This window comes from Orcinus orca, chromosome 15 (assembly GCF_937001465.1).
Source record: "Orcinus orca chromosome 15, mOrcOrc1.1, whole genome shotgun sequence".
NCBI classification, from domain to species: domain Eukaryota; kingdom Metazoa; phylum Chordata; class Mammalia; order Artiodactyla; family Delphinidae; genus Orcinus; species Orcinus orca.
The window spans coordinates 76,689,843-76,708,071 of record NC_064573.1 but is presented as its reverse complement, the minus strand read 5'-3'; the positions used below and the strand labels follow the sequence as shown (position 1 = coordinate 76,708,071).

The 18,229-nt window shown below is 45.1% G+C and overlaps 1 protein-coding gene across 1 annotated transcript; it reads right to left on the bottom strand.

The window, feature by feature from the left end:
• Nucleotides 1–12,879: 12,879 nt before the first annotated feature.
• LOC101279341 (PRELI domain-containing protein 2-like) lies at nt 12,880–15,597 on the bottom strand. The gene is given in 3 exon segments (XM_033408653.1): nt 12,880–13,290; nt 13,292–13,465; nt 15,343–15,597. Coding segments are annotated over 3 exon segments (840 nt in total).
• Nucleotides 15,598–18,229: the final 2,632 nt, after the last annotated feature.

Genomic DNA, 18,229 nt, shown 5'->3' with positions numbered 1-18,229 from the left:
CAGAACGTACAGCTTCCAACATGAAAAATAAAAGGGGAGATAGAGAAAACTCAGTCCAGCAGAAGGCCGAAAAGGGAAGAAAAAAAGAAATGCATAGAAAAAACATGAAAAATCGTGCGAAAAGAAGATGGTAGATCTAGATTCAAATATATCAGCAATCACAGTAAATCTATCAGTAATAGCGAGAAGAAGCCGTGTCATGTTGGATTAACAACAGAAATAAAAATAATAATCAGCAATACACCATCTGTAAAAGATGCAGCTAAAACTATAAGGGCACAGAAAGACTACAAGTGCAAAGATAAAATACTAAGAACAAGCATGTAAGACTGTATTAATATCTGACCAAAAAGACTTTCCGGCAAAGAGCGCGGTCAGAAATGAAGAGGCTTACGATATAATGTCCAAAGACTTAATTAATTCACTGGAAGGTATAATAATTTCAAACTTGGGCGCACTTATCATATCCCCAATTCACAATGACAGCAGAAGATTTTGACAGGCCTCTCTCAGCAGTTGACAGCTGTGTAACAAGGAGGTGAGAACGCAGACGAGTGGAACCACACAACTAACGGCCCAGCTCTGATGGACATGCCTAGAACCGCACAGTTAGAGACCCACGTTCTCGACAAGCACAGGGACCTTTGCAAGGATGAGTGATGGGAGGCTCCTCCCCAGGAGGGCAGGAGGTGGAAGGGGCTGCAAGGGACCAGGTTTCAGGAGGGGTGGGTGGGGCCTGGGCAGACAGGGAGAAGGAGGCTGGATTGTTATTTCTGCCTCTGGGGGCTTCAAGGCAGGGACACTCTTCCCGGCGTGGGATTACTTATAGGGTGGACGTGGGAGCTTTGCGGGGTGGAAGGAGGACTTTGCGGGGAGCCCACATGTATTTTCCTTCAGGAGCCTTTTCCTTGAGGTCAGGATACTTTTTGCTGGAGGGAACCAGGAGGAGGTCCCCCCAGAAGACATGGTGCGGGGAAGCTCCTCCTGGCCTCAGACCCACAGTTGAGGCCGGCGGGCTTCCTCCTGGGCCCCGCCTGCCTGGGGCTCCGGCCGCCCCGCAGCTGCCTTCCTCTCCACTTTCCTCCCCTCCAGAGGCAGACCCTCCTGTCTGTCACCCAAGGCGCGTCCAGGCGCCATCCTGAGCTGCCCACGGAGGCGGTGGGCTGGCCCCTTGCGGTCATCCTGCCTGAGCTCTCAGGACTGAGGCTCGCCCAGCTCTGACCCCCTCTGGTCCTGCAGGCCCCTCTCTCGTCAGACACATGTTCTTCAGCCTTTCCCGAGCGCCTACTGTGTGCCAGGCCCTGGGCTGGGTGCCGGGGTCCCTGCCCGCTTGAAGCTCCCAGGCGAGTGGGAGTCAGGATGGGGCTGTAGGAAACAGAAGGAAAACCATCCTGCTGTAATTCATCCATCATTTCCTGCCGGCCTACTGTGTGCCAGATGCTGTTCACCTCACTATTCATCTCTGCATCTCTTAGCCCTACTATGTGGCAACTCGTGGGCTAGATGCTGCCATGCAAAAAACTGCTTAGAAAAGCAAGGTTTTAATCCAGATATCTGTGGATTCATTCATTCACACATTCATTAATTCAGCAGTTGGGTCCTGTGTGCTTTTCTGAGCCAGGGGCCGTTCTAGGAGTTTGTGGGGAGCACACACTTTAGGTAAATCTGAGAAGCATTGTCACCTTCCACAAATATCACTGACACATATTATGCGGAATGCACTTCACATACATTCTCACTGACTCTTTGCTACGTTGTATGGTACCTCAGAAGCCAGGCCCAGGAGCCTGACTTCTTGAGTTCAAATCCCAGCTCTGCCATTTATTAGCTGGGTGAGCATGGCTAATTTCCTCAAGCTCTCTGTGCCTCAGTTCCTCCATCTATAAAATGGGGATAATAATAGTCCCTCCCTCATTAGCTTGTTATAAAGACTGATTTAGTTAATATGTAGAAAGCGCGTAGAATGGTACCTGGCACAGAGAAACTGTTTCTACAAATCTTTGTTACATAGATAAAACTACGAGAGGAAGAGAAGGTCATTCCCATTTTACAGATGAGAAAACTGAGGCCTGGGGAGGGGACGTGACCAGCCTTAAGTCTGTTTGTGTCTTTCATATATTCATTTTCCAGATTGGAAATACCTCAGTTCTGTTACAGAATGCTCGTGTGCACATTGTAGTCAAATATCACCAGAGCCTAGGTTGAAAGTGATGGCGTCTGCTCCTCAGCACCTTCGTCCTTGAGATTATGATTTTTAACGAGGTGGGGCTTAACCCCTCCAGGTTTAATAGAAAATGTCATGTTTACATCTACTTTTACAGGCCGTTTCTGTTTCCTCATCAGTGCATCACAGACACGCTTCCGTGCTAATACACAGATCTAGCCCTTTCTTTAAATGGCTGCCTTGCAGTCCAACATGTGGGTCTCCTGTAATCCACCCAACAGCCCCTGGTTGATGGACAGGCACAGCGTATCCTGCAGTCTGTTATCAAGAGCCACCTAATAACATATAACTCACGCTATCATGTAACATACAATGTGCCTGTTTCTCTACGTCCATACATACAACTGGCCAGTAGGGGCACACTGACCGTCCCGCGCTCTGCCAATTTCCTCACTCCCACAGGGGCGGGGTGGGGGGAACAATGAACTCTGGTTCCAGAAGGAAGTTTCCAGCCCCTCCGTGCCTTGGGGCGTCTTCGTGTGTCTCAGTTTTTCCTTAGACTCTTCTGTGTACCTTTTTCAATCCATAGTCACTGAAGGAGTTGTGGAGAGCAAGACGGCAGGAAGCGCCTGAAGGGAGGCCAGTGCTGTGTGGGCCTCCGGGCTGGGGAGGTGACCATGAGGGCTCTTGGTGGCCGCCTGGTGCCCTCTGCCCACCCCTTCACAGTGTGACATCACAGGGAAAGAAGGGAGCCCTCTGCCAGGCACTAAGGGATTTCATGCAACCTTCATCTCAAGTGTAGGAAAATTGGTGATAAGGCAAGGAAGAGGGGGAGGGAGAACAGGGGGACAGAGAGGAAAGGACGGAAATGGGGGGCATGGGAGGAGGGGCAGAAAGGTAGAAGAGGGGCTGTGGAGGGAGGGCAGTCCTGAGATGACTGCCGGGTGCCCCCCTCCTTGAAGGCACTTTGGATTTGCCTTAAGTTGTTAGTAAGAAATAAGTTAGAAGTTCAGAGACGTCTGAAGAATCCAGGAAGAGCAGCTGTGAGGACTAGCTCCTCCCCCTGGGGCTGAGGTAGAGCACCCAGGAGACCCTCACACCCTGGACCCCAACAGGGCTGAGATCCAGACTTTGTTGGGAGGGCATGGCCATGGTTCAGCAGATGGCATCAGTGCTGCAGTGCCATGCTGGAGGACTCACTGGACACCTGCCCCTCCCAGGGTGCCAGGGAAAGCTGGCACTGGGAGGGGTCTCACAGGAGGCACGCTGTTACAAAACTGCCCTGTGGGGTGGGGTGGGGCAGGGGGCAGGGGAAGCCTCTGGATGCGGCTGACTGCCATGCACTGCAGCAGCCGGCCACTAGGCGGCGTGCTGGAGAAGCCTGGTGAGCAACCCATCACGTCTAGGAAGAGCCCTTTCCTCCCGCAGTGTCTCTCCAGCGCCCTCTCCTGGCAACACTTAACATCGTGCCATGTGGGAAAGGGAAAATGCTTAAGAGGTCCAGATTCCTCTCCGCGGAGCAGGTAACAATGGGTGAACTTGGAACTAGAGGCAACAAATTGAAAACTGCACAGTGTCCTCCTTCCACAACTCAGCTTCCATATGTACCTGCTACACACATTGTAATTTTATACACAACAAACAACTTTATGTTCCTATCTGACAAGATACAGCCATGCTTCTTCCAAATAAATTCTCACTCTTTTCCCCAAAATGAGGGGATGCACAGTTTCAAGGGTCACTGAATGCATAACTGATTTGTATATACATCACTTATGAAATTCAGTCACAGCACCGCTGAACATTCTAGTCCCTAAAGGCTAAATCGTAAACTAAACGTCCGACAATCGTGTATAAAGTAATGATGGGAAGAAAAGAGGATGGTTAACACATAAAAACAAATACATCCCTAAAACACAGCAATAGAAGATATGCCAAGTCATGACATCCTCGTTTCTGTAATCCTGGTTGTGAGGCCCTCATAGATATGTACAAATTCCTCCTTCCACCCCTTCCACCAGTAACTTGTCTTTCACCCTGGGGGAGAGATCTCCAACTACTCCAGACCACTGTGTCCCAGACCCTTCACTGAGGACGGGGCCCTGAGTGCTTGTGGCGGTTCTCTTCTCTCTTGTTTGCATGTGTTTTGAAAGCCTCTGAAGACCTGGCTACTTCCTGCTCAGCAGATCCCATCAGCATGATGTTCTCAATGTAGTGAACCAGGGAAATGGAGGCCTCTGTGGGCTATATTAGGGCAGAGAACAGGAGAATTGGGGCAAGGCTGTGCAGGTTTACTGCTGGCCCTGCCTCCCCAAAACAGAGAGGGAACACATTTTGAGAAGCGCCAGTGCAGGAACCATGTGGAGAATTTGAGGGTCTCAGGTGCTGGGACTGTGTTCTCCCTCTACATCAGCAGCTGGTTTGAGCTAAACCATTTCACTGTGATCCCCAGCTTTCTCATCTATACAATGAAGAGTTTCATTCAATACGTATTCATTTGCAAACGTTAATTGAGGATCTACAAGGTGTGAAGCTCTTTGCTAGGCAGGGGAAACTCAGTGATGAACACGGAATGCACAGATCTTTTCTTTAAGAAAGCATACAGGGCTTCCCTGGTGGCGCAGTGGTTGACAGTCCGCCTGCCGATGCAGGGGACGTGGGTTCGTGCCCCGGTCTGGGAAGATCCCACATGCCGCAGAGCGGCTGGGCCCGTGAGCCATGGCCGCTGAGCCTGCGCGTCCGGAGCCTGTGCTCTGCAACGGGAGAGGCCACAAAGGTGAGAGGCCCTCGCACTGCAAAGCAAAACAAAACAAAATGAAAAAAACCTTGATATAAATGACAAAACACTACTATACAAAGTCTATGGGATGCTGCAAGGGCAGTCCTTGGAAACATTCATAGCAATTCAGGCCTTCCTCAAAGAACAAGAAAAATCTCAAAGAGCCTAAACTACCACTTAAAAGAATTGGAAAAAGAAAAACAAACAAAATCTAATGTCAGCAGAAGGAAGGAAATAATAAAGATCAGAGAGGATATAAATATTAAAACAATAATAGTAAAAAAAAAAAAGATAAAACCAAGAGCTGGTTCTTTGAAAGGGTAGACAAAATTGACAACCCCAGGCCAGGCTCACCATGAAGAAAAGAGAGAGGACTCAAAGAAACAAAATATGAAATGAAAGAGGAGAAATAATAACTGATACTCCAAGGGAAAAACCCCATCAGAGTACTGTGAACAATTATATGCTATCAAACTGGACAACTTAGAAAAAATAGACACGTTTTTAGAAACCTAAACTGAATCAAGAAGAAATAGTTTGAACAGACCAATTACTAGAAGTGAAATAGAATCTGTAAAAAACAAAACAACAAACTCCCTGCAAACAAACGTTCAGGACCAGATGGCTTCACTGGCGAATTCTACCAAACATAAAAGAAGAACTTATACCCATCCTTCTCAAACTCTTCCAGAAGATTGAAGAGGAGGGAACACTCCCAAACTCATTCTATGAAAGCACCACCACCCTGATTCCAAAACCAGACAAAGATGCTACCAAAATAGAAAATTACAGGTCAATATCTTTGATGAGTACAGATGCAATAATTTTCAACAGAATATTAGTGAACCGAATCCAACAACACATAAAAAAGATCATAGACCACAATCAAGTGGGATTCATTCTAGGGTCACAGGGATGGTTCAACCTACACCACATCAACAAAAGAAATTAAAAAAACACATGATCATCTCAATAGATGCAGAAAAAGCATTTGATAAAATTCAACATCCATTCATGATAAAAAAAAAAAACCTCTTACCAAAAGTGGGTATAGAGGGAACATATCTCAACATAATAAAAAGCTGTTTATGACAAACCCACAGCCAACATAATACTCGGTGGTGAAAAGCCAAAAGCCTTCCTGTTAACATCTGGAACAAGACAAGGATGCCTACTCTCACTACTTCTACTCAACGTGGTATTGAAAGTCCTAGCCACAGCAATCAGACAACAAGAAGAAATAAAAAGGTATCCAAATTGGAAGGGAAGAGGTAAAATTGTGATTTTATGCAGATGACATGATACCATATATATAGAAAACCCTAAAGACTCCACCCCAAAACTACTAGAACTAATAAACGAATTCAGCAAGGTAGCAGTATACAAGATTAACCTACAGAAATCTGTTGCATTTCTTTACACTAACAATAAAATATCAGAAAGGGAAAGTTTAAAAAATTCTCCTTTTAAATTGCATAAAAAAATACTTAAGAATTAACCTGACCAAGGAGGTGAAAGACTCATACGCTGAGCAAAAGAAAAAGACTGATAAAGGAAATTGAAGATGATTCAAAGAAATGGAAAGATATCCCATGCTCTTGGATTGGAAGAATATTATTAAAATGGCCATACAACCCAAAGCAATCTATAGACTTAATGTGATCCCTATCAAATTACCCATGACATTTTTCACAGAACTGTAACAAATAATCCTAAAATTTATATGGAACCATAAAAGAATTGCCAAAGCAATCCTCAGGAAAAAGAACAAAGGTGGAGGCATAACCCTCCCAGACTTCAGACAATACTACAAAACGACAGTAATCAAAACAGTGTGAGATTGGCACAAAAACAGACATGTGGCTCAATGGAACAGAATAGAGAGCCCAGAAATAAACCCACACACCTACGGCCAATTAACCTTCAACAAAGTGGGCAAGAAAATACAATGGAGAAAAGACAGTCTCTTCAGCAAGTGGTGCTGGGAAAGCTGGACAGTCACATGTAAATCAATGAAGTTAGAACATACCATACACAAAAATAAAACTCATAATGGCTTAAAGACTTAAATATAAGACGTGACACCATAGAACTCCTAGAAGAGAACATAGGCAAAACATTTTCTGACATAAATTGTAGCAATGTTTTCTTAGGTCAGTCTCCAAGGCAAAAGAAATAAAAGCAAACCGTCAAACAAACAAAACCAAAACTAAATGGGACCTAATCAAACCTTTAAGCTTTTGCACAGCAAAGGAAACCATAAACAAAATGAAAAGACAAGCTATGGAATGGGAGAAAATATTTGCAAACGATGCAACCAACGAGGGCTTAATTTCCAAAATATACAAACAGCTTATATATCTCAATAAAAAGCAAACAACCCAATAAAAAAATCGGCAGAAGACCTAAATAGACATTTCTCCAAAGAAGACATACAGATGGACAACAGGCACATGAAAAGATGCTCAATGTCACTAATCATTAGAGAAATGCAAATCAAAACCACAGTGAGGTATCACCTCACACCAGTCAGATTGGCCATCATTAAAAAGTCTACAAATAACAAATGCTGGAGAGGGTGTGGAGAAAAGGGAACCCTCCTGCACTGTTGGTGGGAATGTAAATTGGTGCATCCACTATGGAAAACTGTATGGAGGTTCCTTAAACTAAATAGAGTTACCATATGATCTTGCAATCCCACGCCTGGGCATGTATCTGCAGAAAACTCTAATTTGAAAAGACACATGCATCCCAATGTTCATAGCAGCACTATTTACAATAGCCAAGATATGGATATTGAAGGTGTGGTATATATACACAGTGGAATGCTACTCGGCCACAAAAAAGAATGAAAGTGCCATTTGCAGCAACATGAATGGACCTAGAGATTATCATAGTTAAGTCAGAAAGAGAAAGACAAATAGCATATAATATCACTTATATGTGGAATCTAAAATATGATACAAATGAACTTATTTACAATCAAAAACAGACTCAGACATAGAAAACAAATTTATGGTTACTGAAGGGGAAAGGGGATGGGGGAGGGATAAATTAGGAGTTTGGGATTAGCAGATACAAACTACTGTATATAAAACAGATAACAAGGTCCTACTGTATAGCACAGGGAACTATATTCAATATGCTGTAATAAACCATTGGAAAAGAATATGAAAAGATATATATGCATATGTGCATACATGTATGTCTATATATAACTGAATTACTTTGTTGTACACCAGAAACTAACACAACATTGTAAATCAACTATACTTCAATTAAAAAAAAAGCAAATACAGATCACTTAAAGGCAAGTAAATTCATACCATGTGTTATCAAAATCAGCAGTCTAGGGCTCCCCTCGTGGCACAGTGGTTAAGAATCCGCCTGCCAATGCAAGGGACAAGGGTTCGATCCCTAGTCCGGGAAGATCCCACATGCTGCGGAGCAACTAAGCCCGTGCACCACAACTGCTGAGGCTGCGCTCTACAGCCCACAAGCCACAACTACTAAGCCCACATGCCGCACCTACTGAAGCCCGTGGGCCTAGAGCCCGTGCTCTGCAACACGAGAAGCCACCGCAATGAGAAGCCCGCGTACCGCTAGAAGCGTAGCCCCCACTCACCGCAAGTAGAGAAAGCCCACACGCAGCAATGAAGACCAACACAGCCAAAATATAAATTAATTAATTAATTAAAAAAGATATAATTTAATTAAAAAATCAGGATTCTAAGTATACTTATTCTCTTTAGAGGAACAAATCTAGTCCTGCACCAGCCTACTTTTTTTTAATTAGTTGTGAAACTTTATTTCAGAATGATGGTAGGATTGAATTTCACAGGTATACAACTAATTTATAGCTCTAAATCACAATAACACTGAATCAAAAACACTTTATCCTGCAAAGAAACTTGGCACAGAAATGTTCATTTGTAATCTACTTACGTTTCGCATTATAGGACAGGACATATAGAAACACTAACACAACTGGGGAGACAACAGCTTACAGATTTAAGTAAATCATTTGTAGCAGTATCTCAGTTATCTTGAGGTCACAGATCTGACAACTGCAGTGAAGGATCAGGATAAGTTAGAGGAAGTAGCAGAGCCACTAAAACAACGTCACCAAGTCAGTGCAGTTCATCCATTTCACCGCTAAAGAAAGCCTCCCAGAGACTCACTCAGCTCCTGTTTACCGTTACTTGACATACACTATGCAATTACAGCATTTCCCAACTCCATACAGTAAGGGAGGGCAAAGTTCCTAGAGACGGGCAGAGTTAAGGAGGAGAGAAACAACAGGGAACAGGGACGGAAAAGAAGAAACTATGAAAAACATGGCAAAACTCAAAAGAGCAGAGCCATTCAGCGGAGGGGCTTTAACAAACCTAAATAGGACCTGAAAGAATTCAAAACATAAATGATGACCCTGAAATGATTTCATTATCTTCAGTACATTCTGTTTGCAAAAGCAGGGAAAGGTATACTAAATTAGGAGAAGGCTCAAGATGGAGGGGATATGGGGATACGCCTATATGTATAGCCGATACCCCCCACTGCATAGCAGAAACCAACACAACACTGCAAAGCATCTGCACTCCAATAAAGATGTGAAAAAAAAGAGTTCCGTGTAAATGGCTGAAATAGAGCAAAACAAGAGGTGCAACTTAAAAGAATAAACTCGAGTCAGCTGTACCACGCACCACGATGTCAATACACAGGATATTACTACACAGGTACTGTTTATAAAATACACAAAGCAACTTATATCAAAAGAATAGAGCACCTTTTTTAACCCCATGATTGAAACCATAAAAGCCCGTTCATGGTGAAAGCACCCTAATCACGTAGGGATAGCCTAAGTCAGCTTCTCTGTGCATGAGAACTTCATATTGTGTCCTGAGCGATCAGCTGTATTGATCAGTGGGCCCGAATGGCTATAAACCCTTCTTCAATGATAGGAGACACAGAAGCCACAAACACCTCCCCTAAATCACTGTTTCTCAAAATTTGGTCTGTGAAACAGCACAACCAAGTCTCCTGGTGAACTTGTTTTAAAATGCAGGTCCCCGAGTCCCATTGGAAGTTCCATGAATCAGAACCTCCGGGGGAGGCCCTGGGAACCAGCAGGTGAGCCCACCTACTCAAGGATTTCTGGTACAAGTAGAAGCCTGGGAATCACTGTAATACGTCCGCACCTTCCTGTGTAGGATCAGCAGCAGGCCAGGAGCCTGGCCAGGTCTGTGAATGAACCCTTCTCACCCTTGTTCCTCATGTACCCAGTAAGGCTCTACTCCCAGTATTGACATTTTCTAGATAATCAAATTAAATGTGGACTTCTAAATATTTTATCACAGGAAGAAGATTCTGACACATAATAAAAATAAAGTTTAACAAGCCCTAATTAATTTTAAAAGGAGCATACGGTTTCTAAGCCACACATGTGAAGCTTGAAATGAGGGATGCCTGCAGGGGTGAAAAAACGAGGAAAAGTGTCTGATGCAAGCTCAGAGGATTGCTTGGGAATGGGGAGGAAAATACATGTAAAAGCAGTCTTGGAGGAGAGACAGAAAGCAGCTTACATCCAGAATAGGGAAGTGCAAATCTCTTAAAAGTTGGCTGAGATGTTTAAGCTGGTCCGTAACACTCTTGAAGCAAAGGCTGGGAACTGCTGGCAATCATGTTTTGTTTGGCCGGCACCATGCTTTAAACAATCCTGAATTCGTTGCCAACACATAAAAATTGGGCGATTTCTTTCTTTTTTTTATTCTATCTTTTCCTGGAAAATTGGAAATTGGAAGAACTAGGGAAACCAGCCAGTTGGCAACACTGCGCTGGAGCCAGGCAGCAGCTGCCCACCTTTTGCCAGCCACATACTCCTGGAGTCTCCCCAGTGGCCGCCAGCCTGCTTCACGCGTCAGGTCACCTGCCAGACCCCTGTAGGCATTTCCATTGGCCACCCCAGCTTTAAGGAATTAAAGCAAAAAGTCAGCCTCTCTGTACTTCACTCTTTCTAACAATAATTCTTGCTACAAAGATACTTTCCTACTCTGGAGGTGTTAAGAAAGGAATCAGATAATATCTGCAAATCACCTAGAATTCACTGTAGTGTTCGCTGCCCATTGGAATCACCTAGGGAGCTTTAAAAAACACTGATGCCTGGGTTCCACCGCAGAGATTCTGACTTATTGGTCTGGGATGTAACCTAGGCAGCAGGAGTGCAGAAAGCTCCCAGGTGGTTCCAATGGACCAGCCAAGGTTGAGAACTCCTGCCTTCACAGAATGCAAGTTGTTGAGTATGAAGGGTTACGTTTATTCTTTTTTTTTTTGGCTGTACCACGGGCCTTGCGGGATCTCAATTTCCCGACCAGGGATTGAACCCGGGCCCTGGCAGTGTAAGTTCGGAGTCTCAACTACCGGGCCATCAGGGAACTCCCAGGGTTACATTCATTCTAGCATCAGCCTCCAAGTACAGATTTCTTGCCTCTCACCTCTGTGATAATTCGCACCACCTTTTATTTTTGGAAATGCGCCATTATTCCAAAAGCCTACCAACTGCCGTTTACAAACTGGAAAAGGAGGTCAAAGTGTGTTCTGGTTCCTACCATTCATCTTCCCTCCAACACAACTGAGGAATGAAACACTAAGGAAATGAAGGGAAATTATCCTAAGACACAAAACTCAGGCGGCACAAACAGCTCAAATACAGTAAGAGGAGCTCACAGTGGTAGGCTTGTATAAAAAACAAAACAAAAAAACAATTGCTTTGAAATTCATCAATTCGCTAAATGGAAAAATTTTCAAATATTAAAAAAATGATTTCCCCAAGACCTTCCAGTAATGGTCCAATTTTTTTATTTTAAGAAGATGAATTCCAAATTATTGCCCCTCGTCAAGCTTTCTTTTAGGTAGTGTGCATTTACGTCTTGGCTTCCGATCGCGGGAAATGCAAACTACCGTCATCTAACTTTCAAACAGTCATCCTACGTTACGTTACGTCAGAAAAGTACATTTCCAAACTGGTTTCGTGTACTAATAATAGCTTCTATTTACTTCTGTGCACCAGGTGACATGGTAGGCACTTTATCACACGATCTCCAATTGTTCCAACAACATCATAAGGTTAACTCTATAATCTCATTTTACGAACCTAAAAAATGAATTCCAGAAAGATTTTAAATTACGTACGTGATCACCGAGTTATGGCGTGGCCATGCTCAAATTCAAACCCGAGGCTCTGACTCCCAAACCTGTGCTTTGCATACCAAACCACCTTGTTTAATCATCACAAATAGAAAGATCTGTGCCCAATTATCCCCCTTTGCCCAGTGAAAGACAGAGTGGTCACATGATCTGCTCCAGATCCCAGAGTGGGTTAGAAGGAGTCAAGATGATAGCCCACCTCCCCACTCCCCAGCTTCTTTCAAGGACCAATCACAGTTCACGTGTTACGTTATACAAGTCAGCTGATGGCAGTTATGTAGTACTGATGGGTAGAAATCAAATGCTCCTGATTTCTGAGAATCTTCAACATTACTATGAATATGGCTTAACTTCAACACAGGTCTGGTATATTCCTTTCTGTTCCAGGCCACCTAAGAATCAGGTATCAGGTTTAACTCCTTTATTTGTCCCAGAACCCTCTCATGAATCCTGAAGAAGGGCAGACACCACCTTCTACGGGATTTTTCCTTTATTTGTAAAATCATAGAGATTATGCCACAAGAATCAGCCAGAAGGTCTCAGCTCCACCAGAGCCGCTATTGGAGGCCAGCTCCCAGGGCAGTGTATCTTGTCATGTCCTGGCAGGAAGGTCTCCTCTTCTGTAAGCTGCCAACACCACATCCTTAAACCTGTATTTCGAAAATTGTGTTGTGTCTGAGAAAAGATTCTCGAGGAAAAGTAGACACAACACAACTTCCCGGGGATTCTTTATTCAGCTAAGGGGGCACCACTGTTCCTTTAGCAGCATCTCCGTTATTCTAATTCCCTTCTGGGCGCCCTGTCTTAAAAATGTGCTGGCAAAAGTTTCCAAAACGCAGTTGAGAAAACCAGCCCCTGTGATTGAAATCCCGTCTTTCTGAATGAACTCTGTCCAATTTGGACTTTTCATACTTTCCCAGAAGACAGACTCTCCCTTCACGGATGCATATTGTGTCCACGTAAGACAGTGGCTCCTTATAGCCACGTTCCTTTCCTGAGGACTGAACCACGATTCCTCTTCTAACTGGATATGAGGCACCTTTAAAATGTTCACCTTCCTTAAAATTTCTGGAACCGCACTCTGACAGACTGCAATCCTCTTTCTATAGATGATCCCTGTTGACACATCCTGTTTTTCCTACACAATTTTTTACAGAGATGACATTTTTATCCATGGGGTTCAGATACTTTCGGAGGAAGCCGGTGACCACCTGCTCGAAGGGGTACTTGAACACCTCGTGCACGTCCACGGTGACCCCCACGGTGACCGCCAACCACACCTCCACAAGCACACTACTCTGCTGGAGCTCTCCACCAGCCTACTTTTAATAACAAAATCCATTTACCTAATCACGTTTACTCTAATCTCAGCCTGACCATGCACAGAACTTTTTCAGGGCTCCCTTTCCACAAACCTTCCACAGCCTTCTGCATCCGTATTAGTTATGTCCCATATTTTTTTCCCATCTAGAAACAACCAGCGCTAGGACCAAGTCACTTTATCTTCTTTAATAAAATGCAATTCCATTCCTCATACCTTCTTTTACTCAAAACATATATCCTACTTTCCTCCTGTACAGTGAAATGTTCCCTTTATTGTTTTTAGTAGCTTTAATTACGTACGTAAATTAGAATCCTCAACTCTTAAAAACCTTTATTTCTAGTGAAAACCAAGAAGCAATTATAACCTGTCTTTTACATTAGCATTCTGTAAATTGGTAAACATAAATACCAATAATAATTTCTAAAAATATGTGCTTTTGATAGAAAATATCTCAGTGTGGCACCAAACATTTAGTAATACTCCTAAAGACGTTCAGTTTCTCTGTAAAGGGAAGCCAATGTTTAGTAATTAATTTTCAGTATCTTATTATGTTTGGGAATGACTTATTCAATAAACTTCCATCATTTAACTTAATGTAGCACAACTGTAATCATCATTTAACTTAAGGTAGCACAACTCTAAAATTTCAACTTACCAAATACCTGGAGAGATCATTTTAAAGTAGACATTCCTAAAACACAATTATTTCTAAAGAGTTCACCCAAAAGCTCTTCTCTCATTTGCATTTATTTATAAGAATTTCATCAGACCAAGTTAATTTTTTTCTTTCTGCTAACACTCTGCAACACAAGTAACATAAATTCATTGACCTTCAGTAAAGCTAGGCCCAATCAGAGACACCTGTATTGAGTATACCAACAAGCTTAAGCTAGGTTTAATACCAGATATTAATTTAATAGCGAATAATTCCTAGATCATGTGAACCTGAAATTTGTTCTGGCTGGCATCTTTTATACTTAGAAGTATTTAATTTACAAGCGCTTACTTTTAAGTCAATTAAATACAGCTTATTTACAAGTTAAGTTTTACATAAACACAGAACCAGAAATCTTAGTTTTTCTGCTTGAGAAAAAAAGACCCTTTCCCCCCCCCCCCCTCAGCCTCAGGGACACAGATTATTAGATATGTTTCTGAGATCCCAGGTAGATCCTGAGATCCCAAGTAGATCATTTACATCTCAAAGGCGCAGGAAGAGAAATGTAGATTCCTCCTTGAAAACTGCCCAGCCATCTTGGCCATTTTCAGGATCCTCCCCTCCCCCCCCCCCCGGGGCCAATTTCCAAATACCCAATTCAGTTTAAACAAATAACAGTAATAGAAAATAATATATCCATAATTTACTCACATTCGCATGCCTCACTTTCAGCAAAACCAGGAAGAGTACCGAGGACTCAGGTGCCGAGACACACCCCCCCCCAAGGTAAAAGCCAAAGCAATGGAAAAGCTCACTAGACGCCCCTGTTCTCCAGATCTCAGGGAGTACTGAGGCCACACAATGTTACAATCAAAACATCATTTTCTTTCATTTACAAGAGCATAGCTGAAGATCTCCCAGTTTTGCTAAATTCACCCTAGGGGGATTGTAAGATGAACAGAGCTCTGATTACCCATAATTAACTATTTATGGCAGGTGTTATGAAATATATCCAATGCAAAACTGCCTCTCAGGGTCAAAGTTCCCGAGCCCCAGAAAGGGAGAACCCCAACTAACGGCCCATCAGAGATGAGGCTGAATGAAATACCAAGGCTGGTCCAAAAGGGAAAATCCCAACCAATGCTCTGCCGCAGGCAAAGCCAACGCGATAGGGAAGAGTAGACGGGTGTTACCACACCGCAAGCCCCATTACTCACCAACGATGGCTCCAATGGCCAGTGCGAGTGTCTTGTTTCCATCACCACCAAAATCCAAAGCGCCGAGGGCCAGAGACGCCCGCTGGCCACTTCTGGGGGCGTCTCTGAGACAAAGGTGCTCAGGCAGCTGCTGGACAGGCCCCCAGGAGCAGCTGCCAGCCAGGGCCCATGCGCCAGGGTGAGGCGTCCACGCGCGACTGAGCCCCAAGTTGGTTGCCAAATTGCTACCAACCAAACGCAGGCCCGCTTGCTCATGCGCAGTAAGAGCCAATCTACTGACACCTGGCTGTGGTGAAGGAAAGTGCAGCTTAAGGTAAACACAAGGAGGACAGGTGCTTTCGCTCAAACCCGCCCCCGCCCTCCCTCCTTCAGCTCCCTGAGTTTCAGATTCAGAATTTGCATTTTTAACAAGTCCCCAAGTGGTGAAAATGCTGCTGCTTCAGGACAGCATTTGAGAACTACTCAAAGTACGTAGTATTTTGAGAACTACGGGACTGGAGGTTCAGATGAAGGTTTTTTTTTTTTTTTTTTTTTTTTGCAGTACGTGGGCCTCTCACTGTTGTGGCCTCTCCCGTTGCGGAGCACAGGCTCCGGACGCGCAGGCTCAGCGGCCATGGCTCACGGGCCCAGCCGCTCTGCGGCATGTGGGATCTTCCCGGACCAGGGCATGAACCTGCGTCCCCTGCATCGGCAGGCGCACTCTCAACCACTGCGCCACCAGGGAAGCCCCACATGAAGGTTTTTGTGGTTGACACAGGACTTCTCCGTCAAGACCTCCCCAGGCAGGATGAATCCATGGTCTTACTGTGCTTCTTCCCAAGTGGAAAGTAGCACCATTGCAGCACTTTTTTCACACCAGGTTGAAATGATTTGTTTCAATATCAACCTGCCTCTTCCGTGAGCTGTTCAAGGGCGGCTTTTACCTAAGTGTGGCCCAACCCCAAATGCAATGCTGGGACAGGGGCGGTGATCAATAAGTCTTTTTGGTTTAATAAATCAAGAATTGGAAGGTGACTGAGAGTAATTTCTGAATAACGCCAATGATGATGAGTCCAATGATGATGATGATGATGAAGAGGAGGAGGACGGGCGTGGGTCACACTGGCCCCATCGGCCTGATTGGCCCACTATGTGTTGAGGACCCTCTTGCAGAGGGCTGAGGACAAGCTGTCTCCTCTGGGAACTGGGGTGAACTCCTATTACTAACATATCCCCTGAGCTGAATCTGCCCCCAGGATTCTGGCATCTCAGTAGAGGTCCATCTGTGTATCCTGACTCAATCCCTCTAGGACCTAATGTTTCACTTCTACAAAAAGGTGGGGATAGGGTTTGATTAAAATAATTTGTTCCTATGGTATGCTTTGAAGAATGCTGAGATGTCTCCTCTATTGGCCTCTGCTTGTCCCAGATTTCCACCATTAGAGTTTCATTCCTTTGGGTTTGTCTCTTGTGAGTGATGGGGAATGTTCTCTAATCTTCCTAGACTGGTTTGATGGCCTCACTATGTTAGGAGGATCTCAAGGAATATATCTCATTTACCATTTTGTCCTTAATGCTTAGCACAGTCTTTGGCACATAATAGCTGCTCCAGAAATGTTCGTTGAATGAATGAATGAATGGATTCTCGGACACCAACGGCAGTCAAGGCTGGAGAGGGTGGTGGAGCGGTGAAAAGAGCTCTGGGCTAGGAGTCCTCTAGGCTCGGCTGTCACTGCCTCAGTCTGCAAGTAGGGCAAGTCCTTTCCCTGGATCTTGGTTCTCTTGTGGGAACAGTGAGAGTATAGATAGAGGGTCTTATCTGATCTCTACCTATTTCATTCATACCACAGCCATTATATTCCAGCCTCTGGGCTTTTCAGTTTCTTTAAAAAGCCAGGTCTCTCCTACCTCAGGGCCTTTGCACATTCTGTTTCCACTGCGTGGATTACTTTCACCCTCTTTCCGTGGAGATTTTCTTGGTTTCTTTGAAGTCTTCCCCTGTCATCTCCTCAGAGAGGATGGGCTGGTACCTCCCCAACTAAAGTTATTCTGTATCTGAACAAGGAATGATTGCAACTTGCATCTTTTCTTTGCTTGTCTTCTCTACATCCGAGCTTTCTGGTAGTCTGCAGATTCCTGGAGAGCATGGGATGGTGCGAATCGCGGACACCTAACACCGTACCCATTAGTTTGTTGAACTGAGGCAGAAGTCAGAGCAGAGGTTGTGTCCTTCCGGAGAAGGCCAGCAGATGGCGCCACAGACCGAGAGGCGGCGAAGCGGCGCGGTGGGCGGGCCTCCCGCGGGGTGGCCTCACCTGGCAGCGGCCTCACCTGGCGGCGGCCGCACCTGCCCGCCCCGCACCCCGCGGAAGCCGAGAGCCGGGCCCTGGCGTCACCTGGGCAATTGGGAAAGCAGCGCCCGGAGCCACGGCGAGGGGAGCTGAAATGCAGGTGGCGGGTGTGGGCCTCCTGCAGTGCCAGGTGAGAGCCGGGAGCCCCACCCCTCGCCTGGGGACCAGGTGAGTCAGGCTCCCTGGCCCCGCGGGTGGAGGGAGGTGGCCAGGCTCGGAACCTGGAAGCTTGTGCTCCTTGGCTCTCTACCCCGCTGGGCGACTCTGCTCAAGTCCCGCCCCAGCGTTCTTGGTCTCTGTCAAACCCCTGAGGTGCTTTCCCGTGGTTCTGAGAAATAACTTTCACTCATCAGTCAGTGTATTTCGTGGAGCCTCAGGATAGTTCTCTGAAGTCGGTAGTTTGCTTACCTCCGTTTTAGAGGCAGGAGAGAGGACCAGAGAGGTGAGGTCAGTTGCTCAGGGTCACACAGCACCCACTCAGCAAGTTGCAGACTAGAGATCTGAACCCAGGTCTGCCTCCAGAGGTCGAGCTCTGACCAGGTTCCTCCCCTTGCTTG